The 21195-nt window shown below is 38.4% G+C and overlaps 1 protein-coding gene across 28 annotated transcripts in view; it reads right to left on the bottom strand.

Moving 5' to 3' along the window:
• RASGEF1B (RasGEF domain family member 1B) overlaps positions 1 to 21195 on the bottom strand; it is a 655029-nt gene that overhangs the window by 402534 nt on the left and 231300 nt on the right. For 25 of the 28 annotated variants that reach the window (XM_078366979.1, XM_078366986.1, XM_078366987.1 and 22 more), the window contains one exon: positions 16960 to 17013. The exons of the other annotated variants lie outside the window; for them this stretch is intronic. In XM_078366979.1, the coding sequence (XP_078223105.1) occupies positions 16960 to 17013 (54 nt within the window). The remainder of the gene's footprint in view (positions 1 to 16959; positions 17014 to 21195) is intronic. 28 annotated transcript variants of the gene reach the window in all.

Below are 21195 nucleotides of genomic sequence, written 5' to 3'. Positions count from 1 at the left end.
ACACCAACTGGAAACAGATTCCTCATCAAAAGAACATGGCACCTGTCTTTCCCATGGAGTCAGGTGGATGCTTGTGGCAGGATTTGGGGAAGCAGCAGGTTGCTGGCAAGGGCCTTTGCAGTTCTTTTCACAGGCAACTGTGTTCAGGTGCTTTTGTGGCAAGCTGCCAGCCCAAAGGGCTAATTAATTGAAGGGCTCTCATTGCCAGAGATAGTGGCCATTTTGACATCTCAGTTTGACACTTGAGCTCACAAAGGCTCAGCTTTGGAAGAGCAGCTCTGCCTTTATCACGTTTGATCTCCCCAGTGGGAAAAGCTAAGTGCCCAGAGTTGCAATAATCATGTTAAGTACCAGTTTCCTTTGCCAAAAAAACAGTGCACTCTTTTCTTTATCCTTCCCTTGAGGAAAACTCCCACTGAGTCATTTACTGGGTTCTCTGCTTATCTTGCAATTCTATACCAACAGCACCATTTTTTTTTCAACATACATAGGGAGTTCTGCAAGTCTGCATGGTCTGTGGTTTTAAAAGAAAGCATTAAATTGAGGCTCAACCCCAAACAGAGCAGGACACAGCTCAAGAGCTTTTGTGACAATATTTAAAGCACTAGCAACTCGGGAAATTATTCCACACATTTCCATGGGGCAGGCAAGGCTTTAAGAAGACCTCCCTCAAGCCCCTGGCTCAGAAATAGTCCACCAAGCAGCCAAAACTTACTCAGTAACCCAGAAATGCATTTAGATGTTGCCCCAGTAAGAGTATAAAATGAAACAGGTAGAACAAGTTAGTGACTCTCCCAGGGAGGGTTATTCACAACTTTTTCTCTGCTATCAAAGTATTTCATTTGTACATCTATTATAGAGTTTACCCTATTGTGATACATTGATCCAAGTAATTTTATCTCCCCCAAACTAAACCATGAGCTCATTTATGACAGGGAGTCATTCGTCTTTTGTCTTCCAAATAATCCATGAGAGGCCTTGAATATGTATTAAATAATTAATTTATTGAGTCTAGGTGAATCCAAACCATTCTCTCAGCCAAGGCCTAATAAATTTGGTGTATCTGTGAGGGTAAAGGTAGGGTGGGGACATGAAAACAACTTATACTTTATTACTTGATGTATTAAATCAAAAACAAAAGAAGAAAGGAAGGAGCAAGTAGAAAAAGCTCAATAGAGAAATGAAAAAAAGCAAAGGAGAAAAAAGAGATTAAAGCTATTGAGATGCACAACCTAGAAATCATAATTGCACAAATACCTTATAGTAGGTTATACCTATTTTAAAAAGCCAAATAGAGGCTCTTTCCCCAACATAATGAACATTTTGTGGTCAAAGCCTCAGTAATAGTGAAATGATAAAATGCTGAATCTTTTTATTAATCCTTGAAATGAATGTATTTAAGCAACTACAATCCCCATAAATATAAGCAGACTTCTGGCATCACACTAAATTTGCCTAATCTGACACTTACATTTGCTTGGGCTGAGTAGAAACATAAACCTTAAACTATCAAAAACAGTTTAAGAATTTGGTAATAGGTTTGGAGCTTGTCCAAACAAAGGGTAGAACTTCAGGATCTCTGGAGGCTTCAAACTTCATGAAATGTCACAAAATATACCTCTAGACGCCCATACGTTTAAAATAAAATAGTAAAATTAGCAATACTTTTGTGACTTTAGGGTATGTCCTGAAATCCTCTACCTTTTTGATACCGTTAATGTTACTGACAGAATTAAGAAAAGGCAACATGAAACATAGCCCAAGTGGGAAACATCACGGATTCAGTTCAGAGTACACTTTCACCAATGCCTTTTACCAGAGTCAAATAACACTTTTAAAATATCATTATGGAATCTAACAGGGCCCATTTTCTATACATATTTCAGCAATCCCATATTCTCAAGCACTTTGCAATTGCCCCTTACCCAATTTATTATCAATATTTGAAGACCAACAGTACGCAGAATGCAATCTATGTTAAATACTTTTCATGCTTTTCCATAGCAAAGGCCCAGTCTCTATTGGAGTTTTGAAAGACGATATGTTGAAATGGCAATCTATAAAATACTGTATATTTTTCTTCAAAAATTGTTTTCAGGCCAGGCGCAGTGCCAGACACCTATAATCCCAACACTTTGGGAGGCCAAGACGGGTGGATCATTTGAGGCCAGAAGTTCAAGACTAGCCTGGCCAACATGGCAAAACCCCGTCTCTACTAAAAATACAAAAAATTAGCCAGGTGTGGTGACACATGCCTGTAATCCCAGCTACTCAGGAGGCTGAGGCAGGAGAATCGCTTGAGCCCTGGAGGTAGAGGTTGCAGTGAGCCGAGATTGCTCCACTGCAGTCCAGCCTGGGAGACAGAGCAAGACTCCGTCTAAAAAAAAAAAAAAAAAAAAAATTGTTTTCTACCATCTCAACTCTAATATCACTTGTGACTTTTTTTTCATGCTTATAATTCTTGCCTTATCAAGTAAAAGAAGAAAAACTAAGAATATATGAGAAAATGTAAAGGTTAAGAATCAAAGGACATAAGAAAAAATTAGAAAGGAAACAGGGTGACAAAATGCCATTCCTATGGCAAGTAGTGGACAGCTGTTGCTTTTGCCTGCTTAGTGTCAGTTCATCTCCCTTGATTTTCCTCTGGAGAACCAGCAATTCCTACTTTCGGTCCAGAGGTTTGAGTGGCCCTGACCAGAACCGCAACTCAGAGGTGGATACGTAACCCAGGCCTAGTCAATCAATATATTCCAACTCTCCAGATATTGTGATTTATTCATCAGTGCTGATTTGCCCAAATCAGGGCAACAAGGGTCAATTCCGAGATTTTGCTTTGAATTATAAGTTCTCCTTCCAATCAGTAGCTATTTTACTACTTCATGGAAAGATCCTATTGGAGAACAGAATGTGACAAAAGTATAAAGTATAAAACCAAAGAAAGGCAGAGAGATTCCAAATGACATCACTTAAGAATCTGGATCCAATCATACCTGAGTCAATTATTCCTGGAGTTTTTCAATTATTTAGGTCACTTTTCTTAGGCCAGGTTGAGTTGGCTTACGCCATTTCAACAACATAGAGTTGAAATTCCCACAGTGCAAGTGCCCCCATGTGAGTAGATTCATACCAACCCTTCTGAAAAAGAGCAAGTATGTGTAGCTCCATTTCACTGGTAACAAATAAATAAAATTAAAAGCCATTTCTTGGGCAAGGGCTAAGCCACCTTTAAGGGTCACAGTGCTTGGCCCATTCAATTTGCCTACATTGTCTTTCCATTCAAGAGGAAAGTTAAAACTCCACATAAAATGCATGAACCAACGAAATAAAATAATGCCATGACAGGCAAAAATCTCAGCCCTCACCACTTTCACCAGATTCAGCCATGAAGCTGGACATTTGGTTTCCAGTAAGCAAATCCTGTCTCCCAATAGCAGGCACTTCCCTCAATTTGTCTGAGCAAAAGAAAAAAGAAAAGAGAATAACCTGAGGAAACCTCTGCCAGGTGGTGTTTAATTCAACTCCTGCCACATAATACATATTTCAAAATGAATTAATAAAGAATATTAATATAATTAATTAGCATTCATTAATGAGTTGATCAATAACGAAGAGCTCTCACATTGACCTGGAATGCTATTAACCATAAGTGAAAACTACTTTTGTTACTCTCTTGTGTTCTTTATAAGTGGTTTAAAAAATAACTTGAACTCTAGAGTCAGAGAGCATAGATTTGAATCTGGGCAATCTGCATCTGACTACTGGGTGACCGTTAACAGGTTAATTAACCTCTCTGTGCCTCCATTCCATTATCAGAAAATAAAGATGGGAACAGAACATGCCTCATAAGGCTGTTGTGAGTATGAAATGCATTCATCCCAAAAAAGGGTTTATTATAGTCAGTGGCACATAATAAACCTTCAATAAATGTAAGCCTTTATTATTTTTATCCACCCAGTCACACTGGCCTCCTTACCCTTCTGTATATGCCCCAGGCACATTCTGATCTTAGTGTTCTGCACTGGCTGTTCCCACTGCCTGGAGTGCTCTTCCTCCAAAGATCTGTGTAACTAACTCCCACATCTCATTTGGTCAAATGAAAGCTTCTGAACAACCATCCTATTTAAAATTGTAACATGTGCCTCACGAAGAGCCTCCAAATCTCCTATTTCTTTCCTTTACATTCAAAGATACTATGCAATTAATTAATTTGTGTTTTGTAAATTATGTCTCTCCTGCCAGTAGAATTTATGCTGAGGTGACAGGACTTTTGGTATCTATTTTAGTCACTGATGTAAACTGGTACTTGAACACAGTAGCTCCTCAAAAAATACACACTGAAAGCCAGCTCGGTGTCATGCTTGTAGACTCAGCTACTCAGGAAGCTAAGACTGGAGGATGGCTTAAGCCAAGGAGTTTGAGGCCAGCCTGGACAACATACTCCATCTCTTAAACACACACACACACACACACACACACACACTGTTAAAGGAATTACTGGCACTATTGTTACCACCGCCACTATTTTCCATCACAGCAAGTTAATGAAACCATAGAGTTTTAGAACTAGACATGACCACAGAGGTCATCTCTAGGACAACTCCTTTTGTAAACACAGAAATAGCCCTCTCTCTGAGACACTGCATTCTGTTGACTCTGCCTTGCCTGAGCCTGCAGGAGAATTCACGGGTCCAGGTGCACAGTCCGTGGCAGGTATGCCCGGGTTACATGGTGCAGCCACCATACTGGCTCCTTAGTCTAGCATCTCTGAGGTCACCATTACATAACTGTTCTATCTAGTGGTTGGCTTGAGCAATGATTGAGGAGATTATAGCAATCAAAAAGGGTGGAATTGAAATAATAAAGAAAAACAGTAAACAGGAGGAGAGAAGGAGAGATTGCTTTTGACTCTATAGATCATCTAGGTAAACAAAAGAAAAATCACAAAGCTAAGCCACTGAATCAGAGGTTGCAATTAGCTTAATTGTAGAAGAGTTAATTTTTGAGCAACAATAGCTAGAGTGATCACTCTTAATTGAGGTAAATTAAGTATTCCGACTACTCTTTTACGAAAAGAGTTGTGAGCCAGTACAGAGATCCAATTTACATGAACTCTACTCCATTTCTCATATTGACTCATATTTTAATTTTTTTCTGCTTCTTTTCACATCTAGCACATTTTGCTGTAGACTAAGAAAATAAGATAAAATACAGTTGGGCCTCCTCCATGGGTTCTGCATCCACAGATTTTACTAACAGTGGATTGAAAACACAGTATCTGAGGGATGTAGAACCCTGGATGCTAAGGATCAATTTTCATAGCCATGGTTTCTTCAGGGTAGACTGTGGGACTTGAACCTCAGTGAATTTTGACATCTACGGAGGTCCTGGAACCAATACTGCGGGATGACTGTATGTCTATGAAAGCTCATCCTCCAGAATACATTATGTTAAATTAAATGCATGTGTGTGTATATGTACATGCACTTTAATAACTACTGCCCAGTCTTGATTATGTAAGATTCTGGAAAGTCTAAAAAAAAAAAAAAATAGGTGAAAGGAAGGAGAAAAAGTTGCTACAGTGCCCTTGAAGCTCAATAATACAGCAACCAAGCAGAAAAACTCAAGGGAAACACAATTTACAGCCAAAGCACAGCATAATATCTTTAGCACTTAACAAAGAAATTAGGGAAATCAAGTTAGTGATTATGCAGCTGAACTAAACAGTTTGTAGCATTTGCTCACAAAAAATTGCAAGAAAAAGTACTATTGTTAAGTGCCCTTTTCATGCACTGTTTGCAAGATTAGCAACACTCCTTTATTTCTGCTCCCCCTTTAAACTATTTGGCTGTCTGGAATTGCTATGAGAAAAATCCATGTTTTATTTGTAGCTCATGTGTGGGGAAGAGGGGGTTGTACTGCTAATTATTACTGTTTCCAGTATATCCCTGAACCAGAGACTACAAAGGTCATAATCTTGAAACTTGTTTTCATGCAGATGCAGCCACAATAATTATAGCTCAAAGAGGATCAGAGCAACATATTCCATGACATTCGCCCTTAACTACCTTTCTTCTTATTAGCAATGATACTGCTACAGACAATGACTATATTATACATCCATAGATGTAAATATGCTGTTAATTCTGAAGTGACAGTGACAGCTATAGCAGCTGCCAGGAAGGAATAACGGGTATACCGAGCATTGGCAGTGATATGGTTAGCAGTAAGGCCAATTCACAAAAAAAACCACGCCCCAAAAGGCACCAGGTAATGCTGCTGATGTGATTCTGTGGCTAAATTTTAAAAATTGAAGTTGTTAAACTGTAAACTTAAGATCACTACATTTTACTCGATGTAAATTTTACCTTAACAAAAATAGGATTATTTTTTATTTCTTAATTCTTGCTCAGGGTGTTAAACAAAAGCAGGCATTGCATTTTTTCTGGCTATGAGACTATTTTCCACAACCAATTTTAATCCTATAAACTATGACTACTTGGTTTGACCTTGGGTATATGTGACTTTCCATATGAAAATTTCATTATCATAAGCCTAGGAATAAAAAATTCTTAGCCTAGGGATAACACTATAACATGGAGGAACTCACCAGTATTCACTGTACTCAATTATCTCCATAGCTACTACACTGCAAGCAAAGAAGTGCACATTTCCATAGTACTTCATATTTATCAACCCAAATCCTCCATATGTTGAAATGCTTCCTTTCAATGAAAAGAAAAGCCCACAAGTCCACTCCACCCACAGTATTGACTCTACCTGGCCCATTCCACATTAATAAATAATACCTCCTCTAACATATTATAATACCAATGGTCAAAAGAGATTAACATTTAGAAAAAGCAATGAATATTTATTTATTTGTGGAAGAGATATTTTGTAATTTATTCTATATTTCTAAGCAGGTAATAAGGTACTTTTTTCCTACCTGTGAATGTTCCAGGTGCTGGCACACAAAGACATGCCAAAAGGGGACTCTTCCGCTTCCTTTCTCTTCTACCTCAAACCTTACTCTGGAAGACTTCAGTGAAATAATATCATGCCAAAGTTTAAAATTAACAAGCATTATTGAATGTCTACTATGTGCTCAAAATTGTGTTCGGTGTTGGAGATACAGAAATGTACATTCATTTATAGCACTGTTTGGAAGGTTTTATGCTTCATTTATTAAGAAATGCATTGCTTCTACAGAACTGGAACTTATAACAATACTGAACTTGAGTCTATTTCAATTATTTAGAATTATCTTAAGATTTAAGGGTATTTCTCCAGTGCAACTGTGGTCCAAGGTTTTCCAAGTGCTAATGTTGGGCCAAGTCTACTGATGTACTTTCCTTGATATTGTTGCTCTGTTCAAGCAAAAAAGACAGTGGGACCCTCAAAGCTACCAAGGCTCAAATTATTCTCTGTGAGCAGAGATGAAATAATAACAACCAACACCTACTGAGACTGTTCCAAGAGTACTATATGGATCCAAAAAAAATTCAATTCTTACAACAATTCTACAGGTCAATATCATTCTTTGTCTCATTTTATAGATGAAACAAGTGAGGAATACAGAAGTAATTTGGAAGAAGTTGTAGAGCTCATCAATAGTAGAGTCACAGAAATAAAGCCCTCAAGCCTGCGCTCTTAACCCCTCTCAGGAGAGGAGGATGGAGAAGTGCAATGATAAAAACCAAAGCCAGGCAATAAGGCCTAAAAGGACAGTGCATGGAATCCAAAACCACAAATTCTTTTCCAGAACACTGCTGGGAGCTCTTTCTTTGCAGGAAGAGTGACAGCAAAAGAGAGAGAGAAGGAGGGATGTGGCGGGGGGTGAGGGAAGGGGAGAAGATTGCAGCAACTCCCTTCTTTCAACAGTGATGCAGCTTCCCATAAATTAGTGGCCTGTGTTGGCACATATGAAAAAAGATAGGAACTTTGCAATGTGTATATATCATCCTGTATCTAACAGAGAGCTTTACAGCAAGTCAGCAAAAACAGCACTCTGCCAAAAATGAAACTTCACTGCTTCCAAAAATCTATTTTAGAAGTAAATAGTGTTTAAATTTGTTGGAAATGATATTCTTTGCTGTGACTGCTCCAGAACATGGCATTCTGTCATTCCAGAGGAGAACTGAGGAATTTCCTCCACGCTGACAGGGTTGACTTTGTCTTCATGCCTTTTCTCAGGGCATGGGAAGAAGCCTCTGTGACCTACCAGCATGAAAATTCTGCCAAGAGGCTGGGAGTCATGGGAATCTGACCAACCAGCTTTGTGGAGGTCACTGAACACCATCTAGACATTAAAATAGGAAGTCAGACGCAATACAGTTTCAAAGGACTACGAGAGTAAATGTCTTAATCACTGATATTATTACCTTGAGTTGTGATTACCTAGAGACCTATTCATCAACATTGATGAAAAGGTTGAATCTTTCAACAGCCCATTACATTCTTTACTCTTAGTTATCTCTTCCTGAAGGAAAATTACTTTGTCTATGTGAACGAAGCATTACTGATGTCTAGTAAAAATAAAAACTTCATCCAATGGGCCAAGGGACCACATGAGCACATTCTCCACAAACTCACACACTCGCATCATTAGTAATATCGAAGAGAACCCAAGTGAAAGCCAACAGTTGAAAGGAAGAGATAACACAATCACCAATAATTCCACAAAATTACCATGGCCAATGGACAGATTTCCTTTAGGAAGTCCCAGATATTCTAAAACCAATACTTTTTTATATGATAGGAATACATTTTCTAAATGTTGTTTTTCAACTATTTTTTAAAATAGGCTTTTAAATAAAATTTTAAGCTATTTTTAAAAAGTTGTCATTTATACGGATTAAGATACCAGAAGTCCAGGGAGAGACAGCAGGGGTAGACACACAGAGAGAGAAACAGACCCCTCTCCCCCCAGAAAAGATATAATAAACCATCAAAATGGTAGCTGAATTTTAAAAATAAGCTTCCAACATCAGGAACCTATTTCTATGACTACATACAGGACTCCAGATGGAATTCTAGGTTACCATATGTAGATAGAAATTATAGCAGGATGAAGCACGGCATTTTGATGCCAAACTGGAAACATCACTATTTTTTTATTTCGAGTAATTTGTGAATCAGATATCCCTAAACTTTAACCCATCCCTGGGATTCACTTTTCCATGACCCTCACCCCATCTATCACACATACCTGTCTATCAATCCTATCCTACCTCTAACCTATGCCCCTGGGGTGGCAGTCACAAGACCTCGGAGAAGGGGTGAGGATATCCCTTTTGCAGCTTCCCTGTACTTTCAAATAATTAAAACGTTGGAGGTTTAATAGTGCTATGTTAGAATGTCCCTGCACAAAAATCGCCAAATCAAAATAACTAGGTCCAAACATCCCGCACCAAGAGATGTAAAAATATCAAGATACAAAGATATAAACATCAGTAATAGAACAGGGCATGAGACACTATGGAGTAGGCTTGATGAGCATTCTCTGGTGGCTCATCAAAGCAACATGCATCTCCTAGATGGGAACTTTAAATAGTGTAAGATGCAGAGGTTGTACAGGGAATAAATGAGAAAATATGCATTAGGCCTGTCCTCTAAGAGTCTGACTGAAGCTTAATATGTGCCCTGGAGTAAGTCATTTCATGTTTCAGCACATTAGTTTTTTCCTTTGCAACCTGTTAACAGTAACTGTCTTGCAATAGAAGGCATTCAGTAAATGATTCTTAATGAAGGAGTGAATTCATTAATGTCCCTTAGATGTTCCTAGGTTTTCCAAATTAAGGAATAAACTGGTCTTTGGCTGAAAATAACAACAAGGTTCTTATAACTCTATAAAGTGGTGTTTGGAGGTAGGCCTTGGGGGATTTGCTACCTCAGGCTAAAGAAAACACTTCTATCTTCCCAGCTATCCATTAACCACTTATGTTAGTGTGGAAATTCTCTTCATGAGTAAATCCAGAGTATAAATATTCTTTTCTCAACTCCTATAAAAAAGGGAATAAAAATTATTTCTAATAACAAACAAAATGACACTAGAATAATCTCCCACCAATTGATAATCATGTGTATAGCAAAGCCATTCATTGAATAAATGTTAACTGAGTTCTTACTACCTGTGAGGTATTGTTTTACTATACCTAACAGAACCAGTCATTGTTCCTTTCCTCTAAGAGTTGATAGTTTAGGGGGAGGCCAGACTCATAAATAAGCATTAAAATCCAATGAGAAAGGAAATAATAAAACACTAAAAGCAATGTTTCTGGCGTCAGACTCTGAATTCACATGGTAGCACCAACACTTACACTGGAGTGTCCTCAAGCAAGTTCCTTAATGTTTGGAAGCCCCAACTGCTTTATCTGTAAAATAGCAATAGTAATTGCCTACCTTAAAGGGTTGTGATAAAAATCAAACGAAATCATCCATGTAAAGCACTTCTCACAGGGCTGGGGACCTGGTAAACTTTGGACAAGGTATGTGATTGTTGTTAGATTTTATATTAAGTGAAAAATATTATGAATCCAGTAGGTAAAACCTCTAGTCTTTCCTGAAGAAATAGTCTTTGCAAAGAAAGTGACAACGTAAGGAACCTCTCCAGAAAAAATTAAAGTTTTCCAGACAGACAAGAGGAAGAGGAAAGCATAAACAGTTTATGCACCAGGCACAGTTATCCAAGAGTTTCACATTCTGGAGCAGTCTGCCCAAGGCCTTTAGACTTCAACATCCAGGATTGCACCAGGAGATGAGGGTGGAGAGAATGGGAATGACTTCTCAAGTTAAGTTGAGACTGGAGAAAACAGGAATAGGAACAACTTTGCAAGAGGAGTTGGAATTTATTTTGAATAAAATTGAAATCCTTCAGATATTTGTTAAGTACAGGTTTGTAAACACAGAAAATCTGAGAGAGGGCTTAGTTAACTTAGAAAGCTTATTTTCCCAAGGTTGAGGAAGTGCACCTGTGACACACAGCCTCAGGAAGTCCTAAAGACATGTGCCCAAGGTGGTTGGGATGCAGCTTGATTTTATACATGTCAGGGAGACATGAGACCTCAGTCAAGTACATTTAAGAAACACATTGGTTTGATCCAGAAAGGCTGGGACAATTTAAGGGGTAGGAGGGCTTCCAGGTTATAGTTATCTATAATAAAATGATTAAATTTATATTTAAACATTTTCTGGTTGACAGAAAATTGGTTGAGTTTGTCTGAAGACCTGGGATCAATAGAAAGGAATGTTTGGGTTGCGATAAGAGGTGGCAGAGGCCAAAGTTTTATCATCCAGATGAAGCTTTTAGGCTAGCAGGCTTCAGAGGAAACATGCTGTAAAATGTTTCTTATCAGACTTAAAGTCTGTGTTGATATTAATGCAGAGAGGTATAATGAGGCCTGTCCCACACCACTTCCCTTCGTGGCCTGAACCACTCTTTCAGGTTAAGTTTTAAAAGCCCTGGCTGAGGAGGAAGTCCCTTTAGATGGTTGGAAGGCCTTAGAATTTTATTTTTCGTTTACAGATTTGATATAAACAGATGTGTTTGTTGTTTATTTGTTTTCCAGAAAGTAACCTTCATAGTGTTTTGGAAAATGGAGTGGATATAGGAAACTTGGTATAAGGAAAGAGTGAGGAGAGAGTTGTCGGAACCTTCTAAATGGGGGGTAAGGAGGAAAGGGAAGAGATGACAGGGAGATTCCAGGAGTGTTTCAAAATGGAATTTACAGGATTTGATAGTTAGCTGGATGTGAGAAGCAAGGGAAAGGGAGAGACCAGGAATGATATTGAAGTATGGTGAAGCCATACTTCACAGGTGCACTTCCTCAACCTTGGGAAAATTAGCTTTCTAAGTTAACTAAGACCTCTCTCAGATTTTCTGTGTTTACAAACCTGTACTTAACAAACATCTGAGGGATTTCAATTTTATTCAAAATAAATTCCAACTTAACCAAGGTGGTGAATATAAGAGAAGTGTGTTCAGAATGTAGAAAAAAATCATGTACATTGGACATGGTCTGTGGGATATCAAGTGGAAAAGACCTCTAGTTAGTCAGCAGCATGGATCCTTGGCTCAAAAGATATTTCATTATCTAGGACACAGTTTCAATAACAATTTTCTTAAGATAGATCTCATCTGAACAAACTAGATTGCCCAGAGATTGTTGATTATGTGAATGATGCTATCTATGTAAAATATTATGGGAGAGTAGCTATAGACTAAATAAATACTGTGAAAATAGTATAACTTGACATTAATAATATATTTACCAAAGTCCCTCTTTATTTTTCTGCCCATAAAATAGACAAATAATATTTCTGTAAACACCTTTAAATGTTTCTTTTGTAAATGTTCTACCTCATGAATGGATAATATAGTTGTACAGACTCAAAGAAGTTGAACAATATCCTACTTCCCTGGAAAAAAAGAATAAGTGACCAAAGTTATCTGATGGTATGGCCACATTCTAGCTTCCTGTTTCCATAACTCCTTTTTTTTGTTTGTTTTTTTGAGATGGAGTTTTGCTCTTGTTTCCCAGGCTGGGGTGCAATGGTGCCATCTTGGCTTACTGCCACCTCCGCCTCCCAGGTTCAAGCCTCAGCCTCCCGAGTAGCTGGAATTACAGGCATGCACCACCACACCCAGCTAATTTTGTATTTTTAGTAGAGACGGGGTTTCTCCATGTCAGTCAGGCTGGTCTTGAACTCCCGACCTCAGGTGATCTGCCCACCTTGGCCTCCCAAAGTGCTGGGATTACAGGCATGAGCCACCGCACCTGGCCTTTTTCATAACTCTTAACACATAAATTCTAGCCCTTTTTCCTTCTTTCCTATTGCAGGGCAAAATATGTCCCCCCATCAAAGGGGTAATTCTGTGCTTTAGAATCTGAAGTCTTCAATGTTCTCAATGATCTCAGTCAAAGAATATTCCCCTCCTTCCTTGTGGATCCTTAACCCCCTTTCCCTTCCTATTGTTTTCTTTCTAAGAGCATTTAAACACACTCAAATGCCTCATCACTGTAAAATACTCTACCTCGACCCATAAACCTACCCAAATACTCAATTCTCTCCTTCCTCTTATAACAAATTGCTTTTAGAAGACTCTATTTTACCATTATTATTTCTTTATCCCCACTGAGTCCATCTTTCCCTGAAATAGGAAGGAAGAAAGAAGGGATAGAATTCATGTGGGTGAAAGTTATCAAAGCAGGGAGACATTTTTATTTGTTTATCCCAGCTAAGTCCCAATCCTACTACAATCTGGCTTGCATCCATCACTTCCATCTCAGTAAAACCATCAAGCCTATGGTATTAAGAAAGCCAGTGGCTACTTTTCAGTCTTTATTTTACTTAATCACTTAGCAACAGTTTTGAGACTTACGACTACCTCTTTTTTTATTGACAACTATTGACTTGATTTCTCAGACATCACATTCTTGGCGTCTTCCAACCTCTGTAGCTTCTCAGCTTCTTTCTTCCCTCCAATATCCATAGTTTTCTCCCAGCTCTTACATGTTAACTTTCCTCAATACTCTTGAAAACACTCCTCCTTTCCACTTTACATACCCTCTCTGAGAAATCTCATCCATTTCCACTCTTTCAATCATTCTCTCTATGCATATTCCTCTCATGGCCATATGTCCAGCCCATAATGCTTTCCTCAATTATAAATCAAAGTGTCCAGCTGTCTGCTAGTCATCCTTACTAGATCTTACACACACCAACAAATTGATATATACCAATGTGAACTCTCAACTTCTTCCCTAAATATGGTCCTCTGCTAGTAGTTCCTGTCTCAGAAAATAGCACCAATATTCTCACACTGGCCCATGACAGAAATCTAAGAACTGACCTTAGCTACTTCCTCTCCCATATATCCAAACTATCATATACTATTGATTTTAAGAAACATTCAAATGTTTGTTGATTCCCCTCCGCTATTATTCTGGTCTGGCTACTACCATCTCTTGCCTAGATTATAGCACAGCCTTATACTTAGACATCACGTCTAAATCCTGCTTCTTCTGTCCTTCAGTAACCAAGTGATCTTAAAAATCATATGTCACACACACCTACTTTCCCAAATTCAAGCCCTTAAAAAATGTCTCATTACCCTTAGAATAATTTAGACTCTTAATATTGTTGTATCAGGCCTTGATTGCTCATCTTTTCAATTCAAGTTGTAATTTTTCAGGCACTCTGAACTTTGTATAGTTCTTCCCCTCACCTGTAGATATTCACACCTGCTGTTCTGTCACCATTTTGTGCTCATGCAGCCAAATCTCATTTATTCTTTGGATCACTGCTTGATCATCATTTCTTCAGGGAGATTTTCCCTGACCCCTAGATTAGGGTCTCCTGGGATCCCATGAACTCTCAACTTTATTAATGAATACCAATAAGTTCTATGCAGGTAAAGATCATGCATATGAGACTTGTTCATCATGATAGTCTGATGCATGTCACATAGCAGATGTTCTGTGAATACTTGTTAACTGAATAGATGGATAAAATTGAAGTCATAGAAACTGACTATGCTATGCTGATTTGTGCATGATATCGAACTGGGAGAAATAGTGAATAATTTGGGTAAAAATTTCTAGGTAATTCAGAAAACTGATTGATCAAAAAAAATGTTCTTTTTTTAAGACGGAGTTTGGCTCTTGTTGCCCAGGCTGGAGTGCGAAGGCACTATCCCAGCTCACCACAACCTCTGCCTCCCAGGTTCAAATGATTCTCCTATCTCAGCCTTCTGAGTAGCTGGGATTACAGGCATGCACCACTATGCCCAACTAATTTTGCATTTTTAGTAGAGACTGGGTTTCTCCATGTTGGTCAGGCTGGTCTCAAACTCCCAACATCAGGTGATCTGCCCACCTTGGCCTCCAAAAGTACTGGGATTACAGAAGTAAGCCACCATGCCCAGCCCCCTGATCAAAATTTTAAAAACTAATAGGAATAGCTAAATGTCCTATGTTCATATTCAAGGAATCATTTACATAAATATAAAAAAGTCCTGTTAAAATATAAAAGAAAGCACCTTGTGTGAAAATGCCTTAAGGCAAGGACTTCAAACTTCACATAGTCAAGAGAAAGATATGACTCATATTGTAGAAACTGATGCCATCTTACACTGCAGTAGTGCTCACTTAAGAAAAGCTATAGCTTGCTTCGCATCATAGCCCATACCTTACAATGTACCTGGCATACACCAGGTGAGTAAACAGAGCTCGCCGAATGTAGAGTGAGAGGTCCCATGATGCTTTATGCCAGACAGACCCCATCCAGAGATAACACACAATTCTTGACATCAATAACAAAGATTATGTGAGCAAAAAAACAAAACAAAAAGGATAACCTTGTCTAGAAGCAATAATAATATTGGCAATGTAACATTTACTATGTGTCAGATAATTCTGTAATCATTATATATATATATATAAATTTATATACTATATAAGACAGGCACAGTTATTATGCCCATTTTGCAGATGATAAAAATAAGGAAACAATAGGCTATACAACCAACCCAAAATCACATAAGTAGTGAGTGGCAGAGCCAGGTTTCAAAACCAGACAACATGATCTCATAGTCCATGTTCTTTGGAAATCAATCATATCAATGTCCCATTGAAGTGAAAAAAGGAAAATTGTTAGCCTAGAGATGAGGTGAAAAGGAGATTCAGAAAAATATTTTAACTGGCTTCATACTTAAATATATAGGAAGAAATCTAAAGGAGGCAGCTATTGGTTCAGTAGAATTAAGAACTTTCTGATACTTTGGATTGTCTCACTAGTGCACATAGTGAGATTGACTATGTGTCATTGGGTTCTCTGTCAGTAGAATATTCAGTTGAGGGGTAGGGGTCCATCTGTAAATAATGTCAACGGCAATCCCACCCCAGTAGAAAGGTGAGTTTAGAGATCCCAGAGAATTCCTTCATTCTTTAAGATCTATAATTCTAAAAAAAATACACGGTCTCCATTCTCAGGCAGCACACAACCCATTTCATAGAACAAGGCAAATGTAGCATAATTCAACTAAGATGGAGATTTAATAAAACAGATTTTAAAATGATCAAAATAATGAAATGAATGGTACTTAGAGCAATAGGCCCTCACGCTACCTTTAAAGGTAACCCTGCTACCTACTTCCATATCAAGCAACATTAGAAACAGAAACTGCATAGCAGACAGTGCCATAATGTAAAATTCTAATAAATGCCAAGGAATCATATATTATGCACAGGTCAACTCTATATGCACCTGGTTTTCTGTATCAATAGATAGTGTTAAAGAATTTGAGTTGTTTGGACTATGAAACTACTTCTCTTCACCTCAAAAGGAGAATATCTAGCTAAATCTGAGATTAAAGACGTGGATAAACATGACCCCTGGCCTGCAAAAGCCAGGAACTAGACATGAGGCTATAGCAGGCAGTCTTCAAACCTGATCTATTACAGGGATGTCTTCCATCAAATGCTAGTGAAGCTAATCCTTTTGCAAAGCATGACAGCTTCTCAAGCTTAACTGTGGTGAATCCAAACCAGATTTTTATGCTATATGATCAGGTTTCAAAATACAAAATTATTTTTACATTGTTATTAGGTTTACATTTATTAGATTTAAGCTTGCAAACAAATATATAAAAGCCTGCAATGCAGTTTATACAGCATTCCCTGAACTCCCCTGATGTTCGTCTGGCAGGATAAAATGTCAGATAATAGTGAGATAGAAATATACGGAATCAGAGCTCCTCTATAACAAATGGTGTCGAACAATAATGGAGTTTCTCACATCCTTAAAGTGAATCATTCACATTTCCATCTCTAAAAAATGAGAGCCATAATATTCCATCAGAACATTCCCACTGATATCACAGCTTTTCATTCAAGTATCACCAACTGTGAAGCCTTTATTACTCTGACAGCATGCTGGAATTCTTGGATGCTGACTTACCTTTTTGCAGTCAGATAAGGACTTCTCACTGGCCAATGCACTGAAAATGGTGGTCTACAAAACAGGAAGATGGAAAACACTTTAGAATTGTCAACATATAATGATATTGACCCTTCCCTGTTCATTTCCAATCCAAGGTAGGCACTACCTTCTGTGCCCCCAGCTGATTTCTCTGAATTTTAAAATCTGTCTGCACTTTACTATTTCCAAAGCTACTCCATGCAACTTGAAACATTCATTATGGACCAACAAGCATTCAGTGAGGTAAGGACTCTTAGTTATCTTCATTTTACAAACAACGTAATGAAAGCGCAATTAGGTTAATCGCTATATACCTTGGACATAGTTAGGTCAGGAAGCAAAGCCATCTGGCTCCAGAACCCACCTCCAACCACACATGATCTTCTATCTTGAAGAGATATGTGCATAATGTTAGAGTCAGCTGTGCCCAGTCTTTCAAATGACACCTGTTATGAGCCCAAGTGGGAGAGTGGAGCTTCTGCCTAAGTAAGAGATTTGTGAGTCTGAACAATACCAGGGCTTGCTATCTCCTTTTTACCTTCTTTAATGCACTCACTCTCCCTGTGGTTGACTTCTTGCACATTTCTATGTATACTTGCTTGGCCTGATGAACTACTCAAAAGGCACTTCAGCATTCAAGGCTATAGGGATTTATATGCAAATGTGTTCCCTTTGGACAATCCTATGAATAAATCCATAGCCATGGTCAGCCATACAAACAGTATTGAGATTTTTTTCAATAAACCTTTTCTACATTTCCTTTAATTATAAAACAAATACTTATTCTTAATGAGTTAGTCTCTTTTATACCCTTATCCTCCTGAGGTAACCAATAATACACATTTGTATTCATCCTTCCACACTTTCTCTATTCCCATGCAAATATGTGTGTACATACTTCATAGAAGTCTCATTCTTATGATCATACAATCTTAATTAAGAATACATTAACATCTTTCCAGTTCAGCCCGTGCAGATTGACTCATTCTTGTTAATACCTATACAACATTTCATAATATATCATATTTTTATGCTTTCCTTTATTGATCAACAGGTTTTGGTTCTTTTATGTTGCTGTTTTTTGTTTGTTTTCTTTTGTTTGCTATTACAAAGTATGCTGCAATAAACATGCTAGCATATGGCTGGAAAAATCTAATGTATATAAACTTTCTCCCACTCTCTGCTCATATAACATCTTAAAAATATTTACCACCTCACCTAGGGTTTGGTTTGCTTTGGTTTTTGTTAGTTAGTTAGTTTGCTTTGCAATCAGCATATGAGAAAGCTAAGAATCTAAGTCAGCACATATTCCGGTTCAAAACAACATGCAGTTGACAGAAAAGACAGAATGTGAACACAGATACAAAAAAGGATCTTTAATTTAAAAAATTAGGTTCAAATGTAATCCTCAAGTTTGGTTTGCTGATCATTTTTATTTCATTTGAGAGGAAGGGATAAATGTTACTGAGAAAGTTTGAATTAAAAAGGAAAAACAGAAGGGAAGAATTCTGGTGACAGAAGAAAAGAGCAAAGGCAAAAGGCAAAAAGGACAAGACGAAAAGTCCACAAAAAACAGGCACAAATAGCAGAATTGTCAAAAAAATTAAAAAGAAGAAAATGGTTTCCATCAAGAGGCAGTCATCTTCGCTGAAAGAAAATGAAGGCACATGACGCATTCTTGTTATTATGATCTATCCTGTTGACCTAATTTCAGCCCTGACACACAGGTGGTGAAAGGACAGGCATAGCCCTGCAAATTTCACATCCTCTTGCTCTTTGTGCTGCCAGGCATATCTTAGTTTCTCTCATTTCTGTATTGCATGGGGATGTAAGAAGTAGTATTCTTGCTGACTGTTCACAGATTAGGCCAGGATGAAGAGGAAAAGCCAAAGAACCAGGCAGCTCTCCACATGCCACCATGAACCACCCCATCCATAACCTTCCCATCAGATGACTTTTCATCATCTTTACTCATTTGTACACATGAGCGCTGTGTCATGAGAGAGGCCTCAGTGCTAATTCCCAGGTTTCTTCTCCAGGAAGGTAAAGACCCATTGAGATTGCTAGTGACAATCTCCACCTACCTCAGCTGTGACAAACAAAAATGTCTCCAGACCTTGCTAAATGTTCTCTAGGGGGTAAAACTGCCCACATTTGAGGAAACTGGTCTAAACCCGTTATAGTTTATATGGGGCTAGTCATAGAAATGACCCTGATTCCCTGGCTAATGCAACTAAAATTTTTTCTAGAAAACACAAGTCCAGTGGTGAAAATTTATCTTCTCAACCCCGAATTCAAATTTCGTTCTCTGTCTGAAATGGGACTCAGAACATAGGTAGGACCCAATCTCCAGCTACTGAAGACTCCATGTGGGGGCAACTCAAAAGACCATAACTGCATTTTTAAGTAAGCTTAAACACACCAGCACTGCCACCCTGGGGAGAGTAAATTAAGGAACATGTCTAAAAATTCAGACAGTGCCATAGCCCCAGGGGAAATGATCTTCAATTAAACAGTACCATTCAACCTTTGAGAACAGTCTCAGGTAACGTAAGAAACATGTTTGGAGGAAAATTTAGAGTCAGAGATGGGTGAAATTAGCGTCAGTTAAAAAAAAATTAGTGTAAGTAATTTTAAATGTTACATTTGTAGAGAGAAAACACTTTAACCAAAGGGCAAAATATGCAAAATCTCAATACTTGGAATGAATGTGAAAGAGGGATGGTACAGGTCAATGAGAGTCCATCTCCTTATTTGAGCCATTTTCTAAGGGGAATTTACGTATACGCTTGGTCAGTCTCATTTCATTCTCTGCTTCAAAAGACTTTAACTGGCACTCCAGTTTACTAATTGCAGCTATTGTGAGTGACTCTGGGTGGGCTTTCTAAACCTTCCAATAACATGTTCACTTTAATTACTGAAAATGAAAGACTCAAAACACGGTGACTTGGCCATGATGTGACTTTCTTGATGATTGCATCAATATTTTTCTACTAAAGAGGAAACTCCTAATGAGTTACCTCCACCAAAGTTGGCATGATGCTGGGTTTGTCACAGGAGCACAAACACAATAAAGCACAGTGACTTTTTTAGAGCATTGACTCCTAACCCTGTTAGTGGAGTGACTAGCATGAAGTGAACAGTATTATATACAGACAGTTTAGCAATTTCCCAAAAAGAATTTAGATAGGTGAGACCTCTCTTTTGACCATTTATATACTAATACCTGGAATTTCACCTATTAGAGCTCTGTTTTTAGCATAAGACTTTGATTCATAATAGACAAACTCATGAGGGATGTTAAGGTATATTGAGGGGAAGGAAAATTGGTTACTTCACGTATTATAGTTCATTGGTCTATTACACCTGAAAGTAAATGAGTTTATCAAATCAAAAATGCTCCCAAAAGCATATTTTTATACCTTGGAGTTTTTTGAGGGTTTTTTAAATGATTTTTTTTATTTTTTATTTTAGATGGAGTCTCGCTCTGTTGCCCAGGCTGGAGTGCAGGGGCATGATCTTGGCTCACTGCAACCTCCATCTCCTGGGTTCAAGTGATTCTTCTGCCTCAGCCTCTCACATAGCTGGGATTACAGGCACCTGCCACCATGTCTGGCTAATGTTTGTATTTTTAGTACAGACAGGGTTTCACTATGTTGGTCAGGCTGGTCTTGAACTCCTGACCTCAGGTGACCCGCCTGCCTAGGCCTCCCCAGTATTGGGATTACAGGCGTGAGCCACCACACCCAGCCTGTTTTTTAAATAATTTCAAAAGCAGATTTTGATAGGTGAGAAATGAAGATTTAGGTCATGAGGATATTGGACACTCATAGTGATGGTAAGCGATCTAACACAGGTCACAGGTTAGGTTCCCTAAAAAGCAGACTGTAAGTTGGAAATTAGCAAGCAGAAGGTTTATTAGAAAGTATTCCTGGGATCACTGTTTATAGAAGGATACGAAAGGATGTGGGATGGAGAAGATAAACAAGTTGGACCATGGTGCAGACTCAACAAAGATCTCATCCAACAAAATGGAGAGCTCAGAAGCTGGGTAAACTCATCCCAAGCTGGAGTGAGACAGAGGGCTGCCCTGGGAAAGCAGCATGTTCCTGGGCAACATGACTGTTTCCAACCAAGAGCAATTTCCTGGGAGGGCTGAGAACTGAGGGCAGGAGCTGGCAGGACTCCTGGTAGCAGGGAGCTCTGTGCACAGCA

The sequence above is a fragment of the Callithrix jacchus genome, chromosome 3 (assembly GCF_049354715.1).
Source record: "Callithrix jacchus isolate 240 chromosome 3, calJac240_pri, whole genome shotgun sequence".
NCBI lineage: Eukaryota > Metazoa > Chordata > Mammalia > Primates > Cebidae > Callithrix > Callithrix jacchus.
This window is presented reverse-complemented; position numbering and strand designations above follow the sequence as displayed.